The 22,093-nt window shown below is 33.9% G+C and overlaps 1 protein-coding gene across 10 annotated transcripts in view; it reads left to right on the top strand.

Annotated features, from left to right (window-relative positions):
- Window positions 1–22,093, top strand: part of NOL4 (nucleolar protein 4) — a 277,921-nt gene that overhangs the window by 219,354 nt on the left and 36,474 nt on the right. For all 10 annotated transcript variants that reach the window (XM_036229933.1, XM_016153923.2, XM_016153925.2 and 7 more), the window contains one exon: window positions 21,155–21,335. In XM_036229933.1, the coding sequence (XP_036085826.1) occupies window positions 21,155–21,335 (181 nt within the window). The remainder of the gene's footprint in view (window positions 1–21,154; window positions 21,336–22,093) is intronic.

Here is a 22,093-nt window from a genome sequence, read left to right as displayed (position 1 = left end):
TTTTCTTTAGTAGTGGTGAATTCACTGCGACCTATATCTCTTCATGATTTTCCCTTTGTTGTGTTAGGGTACTAAGGAGTGAGCATATTATTGAAAGCAATGTAATTGTAGGCACAAAGGTTTGAAATATGGCTACATAACTGTCGTGGCAATTTTCATACAGACTTTTTATTTTGTCATGGATATATTTGAAAACTACAAATGGTCAAGACTCTCTTTTCTTTAGTAATGGTGGGGGAACCTTTACTGGGGAATTAACAGATACTAGATTTACTTGGTTCTTTGGAGATATTCTTTTAATGAGGGTGTGATCAGACTGTCATTAGAGCCAGGGAGAGTGCTCCTAATTCTTCCTGAGGAACCCAGGAGGGCTTCCCAGAGGAGGCACCATTTGAGCCAGACCTTGAGAAAGAGGTTGATATTTCAGAAACATGGAGTATTTCCAAACATGAAATTCCCGGGAAGAAATGAAGGAACGGGGGTTGGATTTGAAGGTTTAAACTAAATGCTGCAGGGGTTTTACAAGCCTTGTGAAGTTATTTGGGTTTTAAGTACATGCCAGAGAGGAGTGGGAAGGAGACTGACAAGTCCAATTTTTAGGAAGTTTCAGAACCCTAGGGACAAGGAAGTATAGATGAGACCAGGGACTAAGGTGAGGTCCTGATTCAGCTGATGAGGAATCAAAGTTTAATGCTTTCCTATAGTTTTAGCTTTGTAACTATATTCAAAGATTATTATTCTTTCTCTATTAAATGTCTTTTTATAGTTTCTTTTTATGGTGTCTCAAAACACTAACATTACAGTATTTTTCCAAACCATTTTTACTTCTTAAATTGAGAATGTTACTTCTGTATTTTTTCTTACTGTACCTATTTTTCGTACATATCTGTTTATGTCTGAGCAGTGATGTACAGCGCATCGTTTTATTGGTCCCTGAATAGTAATGTAAAGCACGTAGATAAAATGGTTTCCCTCTTTCATGGATGGGAACTCTGAAGCTGTAACTATTTCTCTTAGATGACGTGAATGGGTTTTTTTGGGAAAGGTGGGAACAATCCTCAGTTTCTGATTTTTAGTCTGTTATTCTAGTTAGTGTTCTGGCTTCATTGAGAATTCTCTCACATTTGTATAGAAATGATTTTTTTTTAATTTTAGGTACATTGTTGGCTTACTGTGTTTTTAATTTTAAGTGTCTACATGTCAGAATGTGAGTAGGTGGTTTGAATTCAGACAGAGAAATTCAACGTAATGTTGATACTCTTTTCAGTGCCAAAGTCAGGGGAACACATGGTTTACTAGATTCTCTATGAAGATAGTATTTTTGTTAATATTATTTATTTTAAAAACAATTATTTTTAGGCTTAGCAAACAAATGAAGAATCTAACATATTTGGTCCATGCCAATATATTCATTTTTTGTAATTTTCTCACAATTCGTTCATTCCTTATCCTGTCTTTTCTCTTTAATTTAACCACTTTAAATCCCATTAGTTATCATGATACAACAATATTGTGTATATTGAAGGAATTTAGCCATGGTCACAAATTTATTATAAAATTAGATAGTATAATAACTTGATGAATTAGATTATGCTTCCTAAAGAGATTTACGATGTTTGATATGAGTCGTGATAGATACAATGAAACCAGTGGCCTCAAGAAACACATTATTGTCTCTTGCTCAGCACATCTGGAATGCAGGGTTCCGGTAGACCTGGATATTCATGGTAGCTGAGAATTAGCCTTCCTTTAAATCGACTTTACTTTAATTTTTAGTGGAAATCTTTCCAAAATATTAGTGCATCTTCATTTCATAAGATAGTCTTCTAATCACAAATTTTAATGATGGATTAAGTTATTAATCTGCACTAAGGTTTGTGCACTGCTGGCATTAGAGCTTTAGCTACAGGCATAGGTACTGCAGAATGGGACAGAACAGGTCATCCTATATATTCTTAGAGAAAACCCCTGAAGCAGGTCAAATTGCTCTCTTGGTAATTTACCTCTTTCTCATAATGATGAAAGGAGCTCAACTTTCTGCTAGGTTTACCAGCAATGTTGACCTTTTCCAATCAATTTTGCTCTAATGGTTTAATTTGTTGTAAGTTTCTCACCCCCATGAAGAAGCCCATCTTCAGTGTTCTTTGCCTTGTCAACAGTATTTTTTAAAAAAATTTTCGTGCTTCAAACCTATGGCTTCTAGATGTCTAAAGGACAACCTATCTTTGCTTTTGTTTATACCCTGTTAATGGGATGTGAGGAGGAATGCTTCTCACCATTTTAGGAATTTATGCAAAGCTGTTTTCTAAAAGCCCTTACCTGTACTCTTTCATCAAGAAAAACTGATGCTTATATAGATCAAAAAGCAAGCCATGTTTTTTTCCAAGCTCATTTTAATGTTTTATCTTGAGTATAAGCAAGACCAAAATAACATTTAAAATTCTACATTTAAATGGAAAGTCTAGTGAGATTCCTACATTAAGATCAAACTTCTCATTAAATCATTCCTCTAGTGACATTTCATGGTTTTTTTTCCCCCCTCTAGTTTTGGTTTTGCTAGTTTTATTTAAGAAAAAAAATAATGCACTCTGGCTCTAATACTCAAGGACACTTGGGGAACTCCTGGAAATTGGCAGGAAAAGTCACTTTTTCATCCCTGAGGTTTGTGCTTAGCCTCTGGTTCCCAAATCCTCTAAGAAAATCTCACTGAGATTTAATAGAAGTCAGAGTTCTGAGTCCTGGAAAGACTGCAGAGAGCAAAGTACAAAAGAGGTCATGGCTGTAACTGTAAAACTTAAATATCAAATGGATAGATGTAAGTAAAAAAAGTTTATCTGAATTCCAGAGGCATTGATTTCCATCAAAAAAACAGTTCAAGTAAAGTTTTTAACTATATACAGGCCTAGAAAAGTTTATTCTTAGTTTAGACTGACCCACTCTTCCTTCCTTCCTTCCTTCCTTCCTTCCTTCCTTCCTTCCTTCCTTCCTTCCTTCCTTCCTTCCTTCCTTCCTTCCTTCTCTTCTTTCTTCAATGATTTTTCCATATTTCACTAGAAACAGATTTGCTCTTTTAAGAGAAGAAAAAAAAGACCAATACAGTAAAAAGAATTTAGCTCCCTTTTGATTTCAGGGTAATGTTCTGAGTAATGTAAATCAGAATGCTTCATAAATTTCAAATTTTAATGCCATCATATATTCATAGCACACAAGAATTTGAATACTGTTTTGGATGCAGAACTCAGAAGGTCACATTAGTTTAATTCAATTGCATTTTTCTTTCATTTATTATTGCCTATGAAGCAAGTTTGAGAAGTCAAATGAAGCTATCATGCTTTGTAGTCTTCATATGTGTGAGGAAAATTTTCTTTCTAGGGAACTGCATAGTTATCTGTGTATTTTCTTTCATTCTTTATGTAGTATTCTGCATTTGAGGTAGTTTTTAAAATCAGAATCCTTTCTATGCTTCTTTTTACATTAAGTTAATTGCTAGAGCTACCATTTATTTGATAACTGGTATTCTAAGAACAAAAGTTTTTGAAATTGTTTCAGATACCCAGATGCAGGTTCAAATTCCAAGTTCTTCATCATTTAATGTATCAGCTCAACCATAATGGGAAATAAATCAGGACATGTATGGGAAACATACATACCTAAATATACTAATGTATGTGTATGTGTGTTTTTTCATATGTCTTAATGAATTCACATACTTATTTAATTTTTTCCAAAACTCATTGAAGTATATATCATTACTGTTATTATTTATGACTAAAAATTATACAGATGAGAAATGTAGTTCCTTGTTGTTGCTTCTGTTTCCTTTCTATATAAATGACATTTTGGGGGTTTAGAGGTATGCAAATGTGGAAGCAGGATTCTTAACCCTCTAAGCACATCCTGACACTTCGCGCCCATATGCCTTTGCCCAGGCTTTTCGTCAGCTCCATTCCACTCCCATGTTTATTTGGACATTCATCACAAAGTACACCTACTTTAAGAAATATCTCCTGGGTCAAATTCAGCCCCCTCAAAAACAAGTCCCTTCCCTAGTTCTCTAAGTAGCAACTAACTATCAGCATAACATATTTAATACTTGATTATATCCCGATGTTGTAATGGCCTCCAGGTGTCTTTCAGAATATTGCCTCTACAATTTTGTATCACTCTGTAGGATTAAAACAGCTTTGGCTTTTCATCACTTTGAGCCCCAAAAGATACCTAGTTATATACTGAGATTGGCATAAGCACTAAATGAATATCCATATGTAGCTGGATGTAGCATCACAAAAAGTTTTAGGGAAGGAAAGAGCCTTTTAATGAGATGTCTGCTAACACAATACGAATGCTCAAGCCTAAGAATGGTGATACGTGGCCAAACAGAGCAGTAATCACTGGAATGAATACTTCAATTTAAAATGTTGTCTGACAGCCTAGTAAACAGTTTTAGCACCAAATAGGGAAAACCACAAATAAATATGATAGGAACCAAAGGTGTAGGCTGGGGAGAGCATAAAGAATGTCTCAACATTTTGTTCTTTGAACACTGTTGCTTTTCACTATTCAGTGTGAAAACGGCGGCAGCTATTAGGTTTCTGACAAAGCAATTACAGCGAGACACAGATGCTGAGCTGACCTGACATTTGCCCCTGGATAGTTGTCATAGCAGCAGTCTTAATAGAGCAGCTTGATACAAGTGCTACTGCAAGCTCTGGAGGAAGTTCCATCCTAAATGCAACACATCTGAGCATTAATATACAAGTATGTTTATTGTTCCTTAATGGTGGCCATCTTTCTCCTTTATTCGGTGCTTATGTAATTTTTAAGTACTCATTTCACAAGGAGTCCTTGTTCAAAGGCAACGACAACTATGTGCCTTTGGATGATTTGCAGAGCCATCTACCATAAGTAGATACTGTGTATCTTGTATCTAAGGTATTGTTCCTTGGGGAGGAGATATTTTAAATAGTGTTGCTAACAAAAGAAAGGGTTAGATGCTGTAAACTGAGGGTGGCCTTTTTTTTTTTTTAAGCTATTCATACTGTGCTAATGCTCAACAAATAAATGATTTTTGTCCTTAATTTACTCTTTGCTCACAAATATGTGCATGCATCTCCTTATACACAAAATATAGCTATTTAAAGTTATGTATAAAAAGGTATACACACACACATTATGTCCACATAAACTAGAGGATATCTGTCAATATGTAAAAAAAAAAAAAAGGCTTTGGGATCATTACTGGGGTACACATTTGAGTTTTTAAATTATTACTTTTGGTTTAGTAGACTAAATTTGGTGTTAATGTGAACATGACCTCCCCAAATCTGAAGTCTTAATAGTAACATTAAATTATATATCATTATATAATATTTTTAAACAATTATAATTATTAATGCATACATAATCTAAACATTCAGATAAACTTGATAACAGCATAATTTTAGTAAAAAAAAATGATGTCTATTCCAGTGTTAAGTAAGATGTATGATAATCTTGGATGAACTTGTCTAAAACAAACATGTATTTTCACCTTTAGGAGATATTGAAAAATTGCATTTTTTCATTTTTTTTTTGAGTTGATGAAAATATAAATGATGCTACTGACAAAGGAAAAATAGAAATATAACTAGAATAGTAATTTTTGTTTTTGCTTAAAGCTTGAGGAAATCTAATATATTGACTACAGAAATTTCAAAGCAACATTCATAAATTACAAAAGAGTGCATATATAACAAATGCCATACATGATAAACTAAATTTAAGATTCAGAATCAAAATTGCTTTGGGGGAATTTTCCAAAAAGCTTGGAAGCACAATTTGTTTGGACACAAGAATATATAAAATTTAGTTTATTATTATAATGAACTTACCTTTAAAATGTATTTTAAAACATACATTTTCCTCAATGGCACAAAAGTTGAAGGTATACCCAATCTATCTAAATCCATATATTGTATATGAAGAGAGACACTCTATTCTCTCAGGAAAAAGTTAAGGGACATCTATCTGCTATCTCAGGCCATTAAGATATAATTTACTACAGGTCTGTGTGTTGCAGTCTGCAGCCTGCCAGACTGACAGATATGAAAGTATCCATTGAGTACATGTTTAAAGATAAGGAAAACTGGTTAACATTTTTTTCTCAGAGATAACTCGAATTAGGAATTTTCAAAGCATTTCACTTATCACAGGGTAACCAGTGAAACATCAGACCAAAAGCTGAACTTCCTCTTTGATCTTAAGTTTAGCAATGACCCAGGAGAAAGGGAACTGGCTGACATTCAGTGACTGTTGAAAGCAACTGACGGAGGGCAGTGACAAGAACTGGGGAATCTAACACACAGAAATCTCATACTCGAAAGTGTTAGAAAATGTAGTCAAAACTGGTCGCAGGGAATTCATAAGCTCAGGTAACTAGGAACTCTAGCAGTAACTAAAAATTCCAGCTTTATGTGTGGTCGATTGTCTTATAAATAGGATCTCTCTCAGAGATCTCTTGGCTCTGCTTCGTCTTTGTTTCTGTTCTTAGACAGTTTGTCCCTCATGGTAGAAAAATGGCTGCTGCAACTCCAGATTTCCATCTAACCCTGCTGACAGTGATTGGGTTGCACATTCATTCCTGAAGCAAATGCTGAGAACAGAATATGCATAGATCGAATGCTCAGTTTTGGATCCATGGGTATAGTTAGCTCAAAGTACATGGAGTAAGAGTGGAAGAGGAAAATCCGATACAGTTGACTAAAGGGAAGCAGATGAATGCTGAAAGACCAAAAAATAAGTGTTCACTCTTTTGGGCTGTGTTCGTTTCCTAGGGCTGCCACTAACTTGTGGCTTAAAACGACAAATTCATTTCTTCATAGCTCTGCAGGCTAGAAGTCTTAAATCAAGGCATTGGAAGGACTATGCTCCTTCCAAAGCCTCTAGAGGGGTATCCTTCCTTGCTTCTACCAGTTTCTAGAAGCCCCAGGCGTCCTTTGGCTCGCGGGAACAATTACTGCTTTTATATTCACATGGCCACCTTCCCTCTGTGCCTGTGCCTCTTCTCATAAGGATGCCAGTCATACTGGATTAGGGCCCCACCCTAATTCAGTATGGCGTCATCTTAACTAGATTACATCTGCAAAGGCCCTGTTTCCAAATAAGGTCACGTTTGCAGATATCAGGAGTAGGTATTAGGAGTCCAAAATATGTTTCAAGGGGACACAGTTCAACCCATAACAGTCAACCCTCTGCCTTCCTTGTCAGATTCATGTCTTTTCCACTTGCAAAATACATTTACCCATCCCAACTTCATCAGAAGTCTTAACCCATCCCAGCATCAACTCTAAATCCCAAATCCATCTAAACAAAATCTGCTCAAAAAGTCTCAAAGTCGATATTCTGAATGAGCTAAATCTGATATGGGTGAGACTCTCTAAGTATGGTCGATATCATTTATTTTTAATTAGATGAGTTTTATCAGGAGCCTGGCATAGATTTTTTGTCTTTCTCTCCTGCATAGGGTACCTATTACAAATAAACTTTTATACAAAATGAAATTTTATATCAAAATAAGAGGAAATGTTAGTCATCCAAAATCAATGACAGATGTGGAGGGTACGAACATTAGAAATGGAATTTTAAAAAGGTGAATATTGGCCCTATTACTTATTGATATATGCTTTGCTCTTTCATGAATGTAGCAAACATATATTATGCCGTTACTGTCAAACAGATAATAAATAAATACCTGTGTAAAGTACCTCCACGCTCCCATACACAAAATCTTTTTAAAAGTTTATTTTTCCTAAATATTTTGCTTAGTTAAAATAAATGTTAAGTATAAAATAGGAATGCTATATAGACTTAAAATGTTTTTTCTGCTTTTGAACTCAGTAATACATGCACACATATCCTGTACATATCCCCTAATCGAGGCCATCTATAATTAGACTGCTATTAAGTGCTTCTTAATGATGAGGAGGAAACCAGTTTTTAATGAGCTGCTTCTTGAAAAGTACTGCCCATTCATCAGCTGTGAAGTGCTGACCAAGCTTCAAATGTGTACATTCTGTTCTAAAATCAGACTAAAATGAACATATATTTGTCTTTGTTTCTTTGTTTACCTTACTGCTTTTCTCTGAATATGAAAGCACTGTAGAAAATTCAACGGTGATTTATTAATTATGGAGGCACCCATTCAAGGCAGGTCTAAAAGGTTGTATGTATCTTAGCATGAAGACAAGCATATTAACAGCCCAATTCATCCCCATGAAAGACTGAAAGGATAAATATTAAGGCTGCCTGGCTACAAATCCCTTCCCTTATTCCTTCCTGAGCAAGCCACTCAGGAGCAGGAGCGGGCCTATGTCTGTTTTTGTGACAGTGTCCTTTGAATCTCAGATATGAAGGAAACGTAGTGGTTGCCTTTGTATCGAATAACTCAGGAGCTTCTGTTCCAGAAGCACAGATGAGGGACCTGGGGCTGGGCTATAGCTGTGGCCACAGGGTCCAATGCAAAGATGAATCATACTCATGAGGTCTTACAAGTATTTCCAGGACTTATTCAGTATATACCTCTGCATTATAACACATGATTTGCTTCAGGAACTGAGAAAAGCACTGCTCCAATATTCTGAAAAGAAACAAAAATAAAAACGAATCATTCATTTCTCAGTACATTATACCTAGATATATCAAAAGTATATAGGAGGGGTGGCAACTGGATAGCAGACTACAAAAGTGTTCTGTTTGGCCCAAATATTGTAAAGTGTTTGCATTTGAATGCTTTTCAGTGAGGCATGTGCTCTTGAATTTACAACTGTCCCCACAACTTCCTGTTGTCCTATACCTGGGTCTCAACTCCTTTAGTACCTTGCCTGGTCCCTAGAGGAGGTTGTTGAGTTTGCCACCTGAAGTATATCAAGACTGATTTACCTAGTATTAGAAGTCTTTTATCATCTGAATATATTTTCCAACATTTTTGCTTTAAAAATTAAAGCTTTGTAATCTTTTGAAAAGATCATTAGGATGAGAAATAAGATAGTCTTAGATGTTTTATCCATTCCAACTTGTACGAATGCACAGATACTATCTCTTCTACACATTGCTATAGTAGAATAGAATATTGTTAAAATAGGAATAAGAAAGCTATTTAAATTAGACTCTTCTCTTTTCTATATTTTAGCATAGAAGAATATATAGTTTTGTCCTTGAGAGGATACTTGCTATATTAGAAATAATTTATGTATCAGTAAGAATAGGTGAATATATGAATATATATCAGTAAGAATATATGAATATAAATCAAACTCAAGCTGAATTACAAACTTTGTCCTTAACCAACCACTGAATTAAGATTTACTTCCTAGTTAAAATCTGAACTTTTTGTGCAATTTCTGTGAGCTACTTGAAACTAGCAGACTTGCTTGGTGCAAAACAAAAGGGAAACAATTGAGCAAAATTGTTATTATTTTAACCTGCTTGGCATGTGTCTATCAGTATTCATTTTGAAATGAGTCGCCTCTTATTCCTGGTAAGTTCAGAGGAAGATAAGCCTCTGGGTCCCTCCCCAAATAGGTAAACACATCATTTATGTTGGGTCATAGTAAAGATATATTTAGTTTAAAAATAAAGCCAGAGTCTCTAAGCTAGAATTATAAGCCATTTATAAGGCAAACAAAAAATAAATTAACTAAATAAAGTCATTTATAATGAAGGATGCCTCTGATTAAGCATCCTGAAAGCCCACAGAGCTGCTGAAACACTGTAAAGCCCTGGAAGGAGGGAGAGAGCCCCTTAAGGAAAAGGCAGCCTCAGTAAGCCACCCCCAAAAGGCACACATTTTAGAATGAGAGCCTTCTTTTTAAGTTAGCCTTCTACAAAGGTTAAGACGATCATACTGTTTTTTTTGTTGGTGGTAGTGTTATTAAGTACCTTACCTATACAGCATTTTACTTTACAGTATTCAAAAAGCTTTACAATGATTAATATAACCCCACTTAGATGGATTCTGCAGGGCAGATAGAAGTGTGCCCCTTTGTCTACCCAAACACAGCAGGACAAAAGAAAATGATGGAGCTGCTGAGCTCATCTCTTTACTGCAAACTCCGGGATGAGCCACTGACCAGAAATAGAGCATTTTTATGAAACGTTCACAGGTTATATACAAGATTACACCCCATCATTCTCTTTTCAAGAGCTCAAAAAAAGCAGAGGAGAAAAGAAAGTTGTAGTACATTTGCATAATATAGGCTCCTGGGAATTAAAAGTATTAATCACTTTGCTGATTTTATAGTGAAATGAAAAATTTATCAGCAAATCCAGACTCCAGCACAGTGCCTGGGTTAAAACAAACAGAATAAATCCCATCAAAGAGAAGTTTTGAACTAAAGATAATGCTGAATTCATAGAGAAATATCCTATATGGTTTCATTATTTTTCACTTTGCTTGATTTTATTTTAAAGGCTATTTTAGAATAAAAACAGCTCTTCATAATTGAATGTTGTTTGTACTTGAAGCTATAGTTTGGGGCAGTTAGCAAATTTTAAGAGATTAAGAAACAAGGTTGAATTTTTCCCTATAAATATCCGAAGACATGTATTTGGTGTTTTACCAGCTTTTTGAGCATCCCTTAGTCCAGTCGAGTTGACACATAAAATTAACCTTCACAGAGACTCAGGTACTGACCAGAAGATGGGGTTTCCATGAAGATGCAGTGGTGGTTACTGGCAGGAAGGCAGCAGTGCCTGGCAGGGGATGAGGCAAGACTGGTGCAAATAGCAGTCCAGCCCAGGAGAGGCACTCTGCAGAAGGAACAACTCGTGCTGATCGGATGCTCTGTGGATTCTTAGAAATACTTTAGGGCAGATGTTTCAGGAACATGAAGTCCTACATGATCCTGTTGGGTAAATTTTGGGTAATGTACTTTAAAAAGTATATAGAATATACCTTTAATTTAACTCCTTTTGTATATACAATAGGCTAGTTAGGTTTGGGGAAACTCAAGTTATAGATAACTATGTAGTTTAATAAAGAGATTTTTAAAAGTCTATGCACCACTCAACAAATTGGATTTCTGTGCCACATTCACACACATGTACTTCCCTATATCTTCATGTGACTGCCTCTTTTTTATCATTCTACTTTTGGCTAATTGGCTCATGTATATTTCTCGGAAAAGTCTTCCCTCTTGAGCAGCCTCTCTAATCATTCTTTTACATCACCCTATTTTATTTCATTATTGATGGTTATCACTGTTTGAATTCATTATCGTTTTCATTTTCTTCTCTTGCCTGATCTCTCCCCCATCACATACCCCTGTAGATCTCTTGAGGGCAGGGATCCTGTCTGTTTTGTCTGATGATATATCCCCAGCACCTAGTTGAATGTGTAGCCTTGCAAATAGAAGATATTCAATAGGACATTGTTTAAATAATCCACTAATCAATAACATCGATTAGATAAGACTTGCTCCTGGATTGTACATATGAGATAATAAAAAAGGTACCTGTTAATGTGGCTCAGGACACCAGATAGATGGAGGTATCATTAATTGAAATTAAGAATTCTAGAGCGAGAGAAAATTGTGGCAGGAGAAGTGAGAGTGTAAGAATATAAAGTATATAATTTGACATATTGAGTGGGAAGCACCCATGGGGTGTGTAGGTATTTATGTCTAGTTGGTAGTTGAAAATGTGGGCCTGGGAATAGCTCTTAGCTACAGATTTAGATTTTGAGATCTTTGATGTAGAAGGAGTTGATGAAGTCATAAACACAGATGAGATCTCGGGTGGGAATTATGCAGAGAAAGTAGCAAACTCAAGGAGAATCAGAACAGAAGGAAAGGAGAAGCTTAGTGAATCTATTGCTACCAAAATTCATTATGGAGTAGGGTAATATAACCTAGTATCTTAAAGAAGATAATACTACTACTTTTTAAATACAAGCAATGTTCAAGAATATTAATGGAGAACTTCTAAAAATTAGTAATTTCCCGAACAACAAATGAGCTTTTCATTGTGGATGGAAAAAAATATAAACTTTATATCTGATATGTGAAAAAAATATGTCAGCAGTGATATTTCTTTTCTTACTACATCACCTACACCCACAGTCAACATGGTAGATCAAAGTACTTTACAAAATTAAGTTATAAGTAACAAAAGTAGAGTTATTAAGGAGAGAAACATTAACAAAAAAACAGTATTCTACTTATATATAATATAGTACCCACAAGTAGTCAAGCTTAAGCAATGTGTTTTAAATTCATCACTAGATTATTTATTTTTAGATTATTTCATGTTGTCTGATGCACATTTCCTTTAAAATTTAACATTAATGTGAAAGCATTATCATTCAGTGATTCAGGCATCATATTTTGATGGCTTTTCTAATTACCTTGGTTTGACTATTTCGTAATTAATACACTCGAAATATCAAAACGGATGAGTAATTTTTCCACCCAGTTTAAATTAAATTATAATAACCTGTAAGCTTTTATTCAACATGTAGGAATTAAGATCTCAATTATATGGCTCCTTCAAGACATACAGTTCAGATGGAATTATGTTTACTATATGATTGAACATAATGTTCATCGAAAGTAGCTATGATGGAATCCATTATGTAGAATGACATTAGGAAGGAATTGTTCTTTGTTTTGTTCATTCGAGCATGCAGGCACACCTGTTTCTAATTTCAAAAGCATTTATGATTACCTCCCAACATCAGTGTTGAAATAGCATCATTAGTCAAGTTTCTCTACTTGCTCAAAAAGAAATGTGAAAAGATGAAAATTGTTGGCCATAGCCAGTTTTTTTTTTAACTTTAATTGCATTTTTCAAATGTCCGATTCCCAGTTCAGTTTAATTTCCTTAAGCCAGTAGTGAAAACTCCCAGGACCATACTTAGAAGATTTTGGATAATTGACATCTGAGATAAATAAATAGTATCTGAGAGGTTACTTTTAAAGTACTTGGCCTGAATTTTGTTGACTTATGCTTATGTGGCCATTTATAATGATGTATCCAACCATAGTTTTAACAGAATTGTAACCTAACCTTGTGCTTTGGGAAAATTAATATCCACAGATATGAAAAGTCATTTTTTTCTTTTCTCTTTTAAAGTAATCTGCATTATTTTTATTTTATTTGAGCTGCAATTTTAGTCAAAACATTAATACCTATGAGCTTATTTAAGCATTAATAATATATACATATTATTATATGTGGACAACATAAAAAAAAATACATAGCCAGATTACCAGTCTAGAATCATTAACTACCAGAAACCAATTACATCCCTTTATAAAGCCCCTTTATGTATTACAGATGTGATTACATTGAGGGTAAAATAATGTACCTCTTGCTGCCCAACATCATACTCTAGAAAGCCTTACTGTAGGTATTAGCCTTAATCTTCTGACATTGCCATGTTAATGGGATCTTTATGTAATGGCTAATGATTAACAAATCTAAAAAAAATTTGTCAACCTCCATTGTGCTTCTTAAAGTTTAAGAAGTAAAGAACTAATTTATAGATAGTTAAATTCTTTGTTCTCTCCTATGTTATCTTTTACTCTCTATTTGCTTTTCTTGCTTTTTTCTTTCTTTTTTTTTTTTGTCATAAAGATAATTGCATACAGGAGAAGACATACAAGAATTTCAAATAAATTGGCCCTGCTTCTTTTGTTTGAGGGTATGTGGGGGATAGATTAGAGTTTTAGGGAAACAAATATTTTGCTAATCTAGAATTTAGATTAGTAAGGATGTGCAAAAAGGAAAATGCTATTTTTTAACTCTTTGCTTTTGATGAAGGCCATTTCTAAGCTTGCTTTATCGAGATAATACTTTTTGATTTCACACAAAAAGTAAAAAAGAGTACTAAAACTCTTTTAAGAAAACTATATCGCTCACTATTTGACATTACATATGTGTGTTAAAATTCTGAAAATAAGATTAAAAAATTAAGTGACAAACCATCATCATATAACACATACAATAATTATGAGAAATGTTCTATATATTGGTGCACATACAGTACAATTTAGGTGACTCAGAATATTACAGTGATAAGGATTTTTCCCCCAGTTTAAGTTATGACCAGAGTACAGAGTGCACAAGAGGAAGTGACAGAAAATATGGCTGATAAGATTGTTCTCAAATTCTGAAGAGCTTTGGATGCTAGGAGCTGTGGGTTTTAATTTCCAGGGAAAAAAGGAAATCTTAAAAGTTTTGAAAGAGACATCAACATAATAAGTGATTTAAAAAGATACATTTCAGAAGATGCGGACAAGATGAGAAGGTAGAAACACTGGTCAGGAGGTTATCAAAATAACCCTAGTGAGAGGTAATGGGCTCTGAATTATGTATTAACAATGAGTGTGTTTCAGATATATGACAAGGAGGGTCATTTCCAAGATGCAGCTGAGAGGACTTGGGTATAATATGACTGAGGGAGGCCAGTATATGAAAAAAAAAAAAAAAGAAAAAAAGTATGATGCATTAACTAAAACAAGAAACATTGGTGATAGAACAAGTATTTTGTTTTTGTGTTTGTTGTTTTTAATCTTAAAAAAATTGTAAGGGGTATCTGGAAGAAAGAGGAAATAAATTTAATTTCAAAATGTTAAATTTGACATAACCGAATAATATGAAATTCAGACTTAAGCCTCAGAGGGAAAGCCAAGATTCGAAGAGTTTAAGAGTAACAGTTATGTAGTTAGTATCTGAAACGATACCTGCCAACGAATCACAAGGCAGAGCATTATAACTGACTTATCAAAAGTGAATATTGTGTTAAAGGGGGTTTTAAAAATTGACTTAAGAAAGGTTTTTCTTAATCCAATAAGGCAGCTAAAGGGATGGGTTCAAAGATGTTTTCAGTTTTTCTAAATGTAGATTTTTTTATAAATGAAAAAAAAGACTCAAAAATTTGAATTGAGCATATTTCTTATACTTAAAATACATTAAAATTTAATATTACAGATATCAATTTGATATTGCTCTGTTAAACTGAAAGCTTTTTCTGAGGTGAAAAATACTATGATATACATATAAAATTAATGACCAAAAATTTTATATCAGCAATCAGATTTTAGAACCTTAAAGGAACATTACTTTTAAATTTTCATATTAACAAAGAAACTCAAAAATTAGTGTTAGAAACCTATACAAATGACATTCATTTTTTTTAAATTTGGTATTTTGGGCCAATAATTAAATGGCAGAGTGTTACATTAAAATTTCAATTTATAAATGTTAAGTCTCTACTTTTATTTTTAATAAAACTTTATGGCCACCAGGAAGACATTAGATAACTTTGCAGTGTACTTGGTTATTTCCTGCAAGCCATGTATCTATACATACTGACTGGGCTGGGGACCCTATATACTTTGTATTTTTTTTTAACGCAACAGTTCTCAAACCTTTATTGTTTATAAAATTGTGTATGCATACACCCCCATGAATATTACTATAGAGAGTTTTTTAACATAACTTATTTTTCAGAGAGTTTGATAAAACTCTGGGTAACAGCTATCCTGCTGTAATTTTGGTTTCTCAAGTCAGAAACAAATTCAATCTAGTTTCTCTGTAACTTCAAATCTTATTAAGTTTCTTGGATTTAGGCAAAGCATGTCTTTATTATATGTATTAGTGGGTTTGGGAGCATCTTTTTGCAAAGAACCATCTTCTTTGTTGGCAACTTAATCATTTATATGGCTAACAAGTAGAGGAGACTGTATGGAATGCTCCTAACTATGTGAGAAAAATTACTTCCTGGGTGGTGTGTGTGTGTGTGTGTGTGTGTGTGTGTGTGTGTGTTGATGGCAGAATAAGTCACTTCTCATCACCCCAAGTAATAAGCACATTTTCTTTAAGTGCAGACCATTTTTTCTTAGCAGGAAAGCAGTTTAAATGGGATCTCTGGTTCCCTCAGATCTTTTATGAATTTCCCTGGAAACGCTTAGCAGTATATTTAGTTCTGGAATACTTACTATCAAATGGAAGAAGAGAAGCTTTTAGAAAGTTTAGATGTTTTCCAGTAGTTTATATGTGAAATAAATTGCACTTCCTCACTTCATCCGTGCTAATAGAGCAGAGGAGAAATTTAGAGCAGTAACTTGAATAAAACACTTCTATCATATTGACTACAAAGAACATGTAAAGGTAGGGGAAATCTAGTAGCAGCCTTATAGAAAGTTCAGGTAAATTAATATCTGAATTAACCATGTGTTTACATTTTATATTTTGATAAGCTTATTTGCAGTCTATGCACATTTTATTTTTACCTTAAAAAAGTGGATCACTTGTGCTTGACCACCTTAATGCTGAACTAAAAATGTAATTTGATGTTATGCAACAATGCCTTGCAAACTCCAATTGTAACAGTGTGAGGTAAAAAGAAAACAGAGGAAAGGTATCTGGATTATTGAATCTAGTTGCAAATTTTATTGGAGTTTTCTGATTATATTTATAGATAGAAAACTTTTAATGAAAATGTACAGCATATTTAATAGACGATAGAGGATACAAAGTCTAAGAAAAAGCAGAGGTCTTGAGAGATATAGTAAAAGCAATGTTACATATTCCAATTCAGTTTTTTTGTGAAGCTTGCTCTCAGGAAGTTGAGTGGAATCAATCACATTTCATTTAAAAAAAATATCTATGTAAGTTACTTGAATGAAGTTTCCTTAGGCATCTGCAATGAGTTAGTAATTCAACCTGTGTGGACCAAGTACCAGATCAGGTTCAGCAAATTCACGTTTGCCTCTGTCCAGTTTCTATGAAAAGAGTACAAAGGATTAGAATCTAGTCTGCTCAAAGTATGTGTTAATGGGCAGGGCATGAGTAGATGATGTTTATATTTTACAATCATTTCCATTTTTGCCTTCCATCTATAAATAATCACTCATCCTATTATAAGCTCATTTAAAAAATATGAAATACATAATTATGTATATCAAGGATATACGTATATTTTAAATTGAGGTAACATTTATTGTATTATGTAAGATTCACATGTGCAACGTTATAAATCACAGTCTCTATGTACTACATGATGCTCACCGCCAAAAGTCCAGCTTCCATCTGTCCCCATATGATTGAGCTCCTTTACCCGGTGTGCCCTCCCTCTACCCACTTCCCCACTGGTAACCACAAATCGGTTGTCTGCCTCTATGTTTGTTTTGTTTTGTTTGTTAATTTGTTTTTATATTCCACATATGAGTGAAATATGATATTTGTCTTTTTCCATTTGACTTATCTCACTTAGCACAATACCCTCATGATTCAAGAAATGAAAGCAACCAAAGTATCTATCAGTGAAAGGATAAAGATGTGGTATATATATACAATGGAATACCATTCAGCCATTAAAGGTGAAATCCTGCCATTTGCAACATGGATGGACCTCGAAGAGTATATTATTGATAAGGCCAGAACCTAATTATAGAAGTCATCAAAGTGTTTCTTTAATTTGTTGTATATTTTTAATCAAAGAAATTTAAATCAGAACAACTGCATTATCTAGTGCACTGCTAGAGGTCATTCAATCATTGATGCTATCTTATTTTTTAGAATTTTTAAAAGAAAGTTTGAAATTAGTCTCATAAAAGCTGGGATAGGAATTTTTCTGTTTCATGAGTAAAATTTATTTCATTGCCTGGATATGTAATCTTCTAATATATTAATATTATCCTCTTTTGAAAACAATCTTCATAGCAAACCAGGAGGCAAGCTGTCAGCTTTGAGACTTTGGGAACTAATGATTATTAAAAGTTGCTTACAGAGATAAAATGTGACTTCGGGGGATATTTATTTTTTATGTCATTAAAATGTATGCTTCTTTGAAACCAGTAATAGGAATCAAGAGAAAAACATTAAACATATATTAAACTTTTGCCTAAATTAGACTACGGACCACATTTTATTAGAATTTTTATATTTTGTTTTTCTTAACATATAGTGGACTGCCAAGAACATTAATAATGCAAGTCTGTGTTTAAATACAAATGACTCCCTACCAGGCCTATTTGGATTATTAATGGAATTAATTATCTGCTCAGTGCAGTTACTGTGATTTGGAATAACAGTTAATAATGAGGCAAATTTTAAATATAGAATGTTTAATAATACAAATTCTATCATACAAAAAGTCAAAGGGAAAATATTGTGCAGTCTTCTTTTTTTCTCATCATTAAACTCTTCTCTCGTGTGTTTTATTGTTATTTTAGAAACACAGAAAAATAGATTGCTATGTTCAGAAGAGCCTCCACTTTTTCCAGACTAGAAACTCAAATTTTACCATCTTAAGTTATTTTTTTTTTATCAAGAAATTGCAAAGTTACACTAGTGGCTGAATTGTTTGAGTCCAACCCCTTCCCAAGGATCTCAAAATTGCTTTGAAGAATAGAATATTCTGCTTTCTTTCAGGGTTTCATTGGCTATATTTCTTTACAGAAAGAATACTTTATGGCCCAGTAGTTTTCATAATGCTTTGTGGTTATTTTATGAGTATAGAGTAGAGCACAGCAGAGCTGCTAGTCTGGGTAAAGAGGAAGGATGCAATGTGAAAGCAACTCTATGCCCTTGCCCCATACTTTCAGGAAGGCTCAGATGTTTCCTCCAGAAACCTTATAGCTTCCTAAAGAATAGTTTGAAATCTACTACTTTACAGAAGACAGAAACTGTATGCATGAAAATAGTTAATCCATGTAAACATCACAGGTCATTTATCTTTTGATAAGCTTTATTCATTTAATAAGCTTAAAATGGATAAGACATGACTGTCTAGTATTGGCGAATATATATTATTCACCAATTGGTGAATATATATATATATATGGTTATATACATGAATGATAACCTCATCCTCAGACAGGAAGGAGATTTGTACTCTTAGATGTGGACCATTTCATTGGACCTTTATAAAAGACCTTTGGATACGGCATGAGGGGTAGCCATCATTGATTTGATCATTCTCCACACACCTTGCCGTTGTAACATGCCATTTAAAAGACAGTTACAGAGTCTAAGACTCTAATAGTTTCTGTATGACTCATACTGCTTTATTAATAATTCTGTTCATAGTGTGATTATTTACCCTATACTTACTTATTATGGCACATTTTTCATGGTACCACTCCCACCCTTCCACATATATTGTTTTGTCTTTAGAAAAAGTCCCTAATAGCGATGGTAAATTTGGCGAGAGCTCAATATCTTCTTTTATAGAGAACCATAGTCTAAACCCCCCTGTCTTTGGGTACATTTTACTGGCAAAGAGTAAGTTTCAGAATTAAAAAACATATCTAGAACTTGCTGACTTCCCAGTCTAAATAGTAGAGCTAGTGATACCAACAAAATTTGCTTCTATCTGGGTCCCTTCTTTAGGGCGGTTTCCCCCAAGAAAAGTATTATTCTAAGGTTTAGCCTTCTCAGGGATTTCTAAGGTTCAAATAGTAAAATGGAATTACAGACATTTAAGTTCATACAGCAATTTAGGTCCATTAATATTTTATTTTACAGGCAATGCTGGGAATTTTTTTAATTCTCAGTTCAATTTACAATGAGGAATTTTGCTGTTTATTTCTTAATCTTACCTACAAATGAAAAGATGGAAAGTTCATAGATCATGTATTTAAGATTTATAGAGCTGAGGGTAATGGTCTGAGTTGAATAGATCAGTTAAGATGTGAAAAGATCAGAAAAATGAGCAAAATCCTAACTTTGTTATTCTGATAGTCATGGTAATGCTTGCACTACATGAAAGGTTACAGTATCTCTGAGTATTACAATGCTACCCAGTCCGTAGAACAAACTTATTCTATGGTTCCTCTTTTTCTAGTACTTGGTGCTACACACACAATGTATTTGAAAGTTACATGTTTTCCTAAACATGCACTCTAAATTTAAGAGCTGCAAAATACTTGTGATTGACAAAAACATTTCTAAGAATTCACTAGATATCTGTTTATAATTGTCTTAATAATAAAAAAAAAAAGAGGACAGATGAAGAATGCTATAGGCAAGTGAAGTCATATATGTTGCATATATTTTAGACTTTATTAATGCACAACTGATAAATATGTTTTACTATTGAAAATATGTACAATTTTCTGCAAAATTAAATTTCTGCATCCTTACAGCTTGACATGGTTAGGAGCTTTGAAGCACAGTTTGTAGAGATTAGTAGAGTTTTAAAAAAGACAAACGAGCTAAAAGTCTGTGGTTATTCAGGTCTTTTTCAGGCTGTTGTGATGTATTGTAATGAGCTTAGTATGGGGTCAGCATGCAATAAATTTTGCTAAAACCATAAAATAAAGAGAGTGCGAGAGAGGCAGATAGGAAAGGAGGGAGGAAGAGAGAGAGAAAGAATAAGCAGACTGCAAGAAAAGATTTTAAGAAAGGTAAATTTTGCAAATGTTTTCTTCCAAATTATAATTTTTCTTCAAGTAATTTTTTAAGCTTAGCTAGTTCTTTAAAATTTTTTTTGACATAAAATTCATTCTCCCAACAATTTTCAAGTGTAGAATACATACAATATTGTCAACCACATGTACATTGTTGTACAACAGACTTCCCAAATTTACCCCCATCCTATGTGACTGAAACTCTACACCCAGTGAACAACTGTCTACTGCCCCCTCCCCCAACCCCTTGCAACCACCTTTCTACAATATGTGTCTGAGTTTGACTATTTTAGATACTTCGTGTAAGTGGAATCATATGATGTTGTCTTTTTCTGACTGGCTTACTTCACTTAGCCTTATATCCTCAAAATTCATCCATGTTGTAGGATATGCCAGGATTTCCTGTTTTTTAAGGTTGAATAATATTCCAGAGTGTTTGTATAACATATATTTATTCATCTGCCAATGGACATTTAGGTTGCTTCCATTTCTTAGCTACTTTGAACAACTTTCCTCATATAATTTCAAATTTGGTTGAAAATTGTAAATTGCTTTATCTCCAATGTGTCTCATTTTGTTACTTTGCTTCACTTTTTTTTTTAAAGTTTTTATCAAAGTTTTTGAAAATGCGCATATGTTCTGACTTAAAGTTGACTATATATTTTTTCTTATTCAACACAGATATGTAGATAACAATAAGATAGTTCAAGGTGAAATAGCACAGGGATTTGATAACTAATGGAATGCTGTTGTCATTGCAGGACGAGTCTGCTCCAGCTGACAAACAGTGTAAACCAGAGGCGGCCCAGGCCACTTACTCAACCTCAGCTGTTTCAGGTTCACAGGAGGTATTGTACATCAACGGAAATGGGACCTACAGTTACCATAGTTACAGAGGGCTAGGAGGGGGACTGCTCAATCTGAATGATGCTTCCAGTAGTGGTGAGTCTATATTATCTATTTCATTTTTTTGTGTATGTCCATTTGGGGGTAGTAAATTCTCTAAACCTGGGAAAGAAATGAATATACTGTTATAAGCAGTAGTCTGTGCCAATCTGCTAAAAACAAGTGTTTAATACCTAATATCCATCTGCCCAAAAGCATATCTCCTTCTCGTTACTGTTTTTGAAAGTAGCAGCACTATTATGCGACTGAATGATTGCTGTTTTATACTAAAAAATTTCTCAACTAGAGAAATAACATTTTTTTTTTTTACTAAATTGTTATACATTCTTCCCCAAAGCTGTAATATACTATTCTTCAGGAATAATTACACATTTTCTCAACGTTCAGAGGAGTGTTTAATTTAGAAAATATAGGGCACCAGGAACTTTACTGACTTGGTGGAACACACAGTCCTTATACCTAAGAACATAAGAACTGAAACAACACATAGGAACCACCCATGGCTCTCCAGCTCGTACTGGCTCGCGCCTGGGAATCTTTGGGAATTTCTTGATTGTATATTTTTGGAATTCATTCCAAAAGCCATACATATATACTTGATTTTTATGTTTTGTTTTGTAAATTAAACTTTGGAACAATTTACACATTTACATAATTAGTAAAGAAACTGATTTTAAGAATCCCTAATAGTGAAAGTAAAATGATGCAAATTAACTTTATTTAACCAATGGTTTCCATAGCTCCACAGAGAGGAACTTTTTCAAGTGATCTCAAAAATCATACTTTGACTCCAC

The sequence above is a fragment of the Rousettus aegyptiacus genome, unplaced genomic scaffold (genome assembly GCF_014176215.1).
Source record: "Rousettus aegyptiacus isolate mRouAeg1 unplaced genomic scaffold, mRouAeg1.p scaffold_m13_p_12, whole genome shotgun sequence".
Classification (NCBI taxonomy): domain Eukaryota; kingdom Metazoa; phylum Chordata; class Mammalia; order Chiroptera; family Pteropodidae; genus Rousettus; species Rousettus aegyptiacus.
The sequence above is the reverse complement of the archived record's forward strand: the minus strand, read 5'-3'. Positions and strand labels throughout refer to the sequence as shown.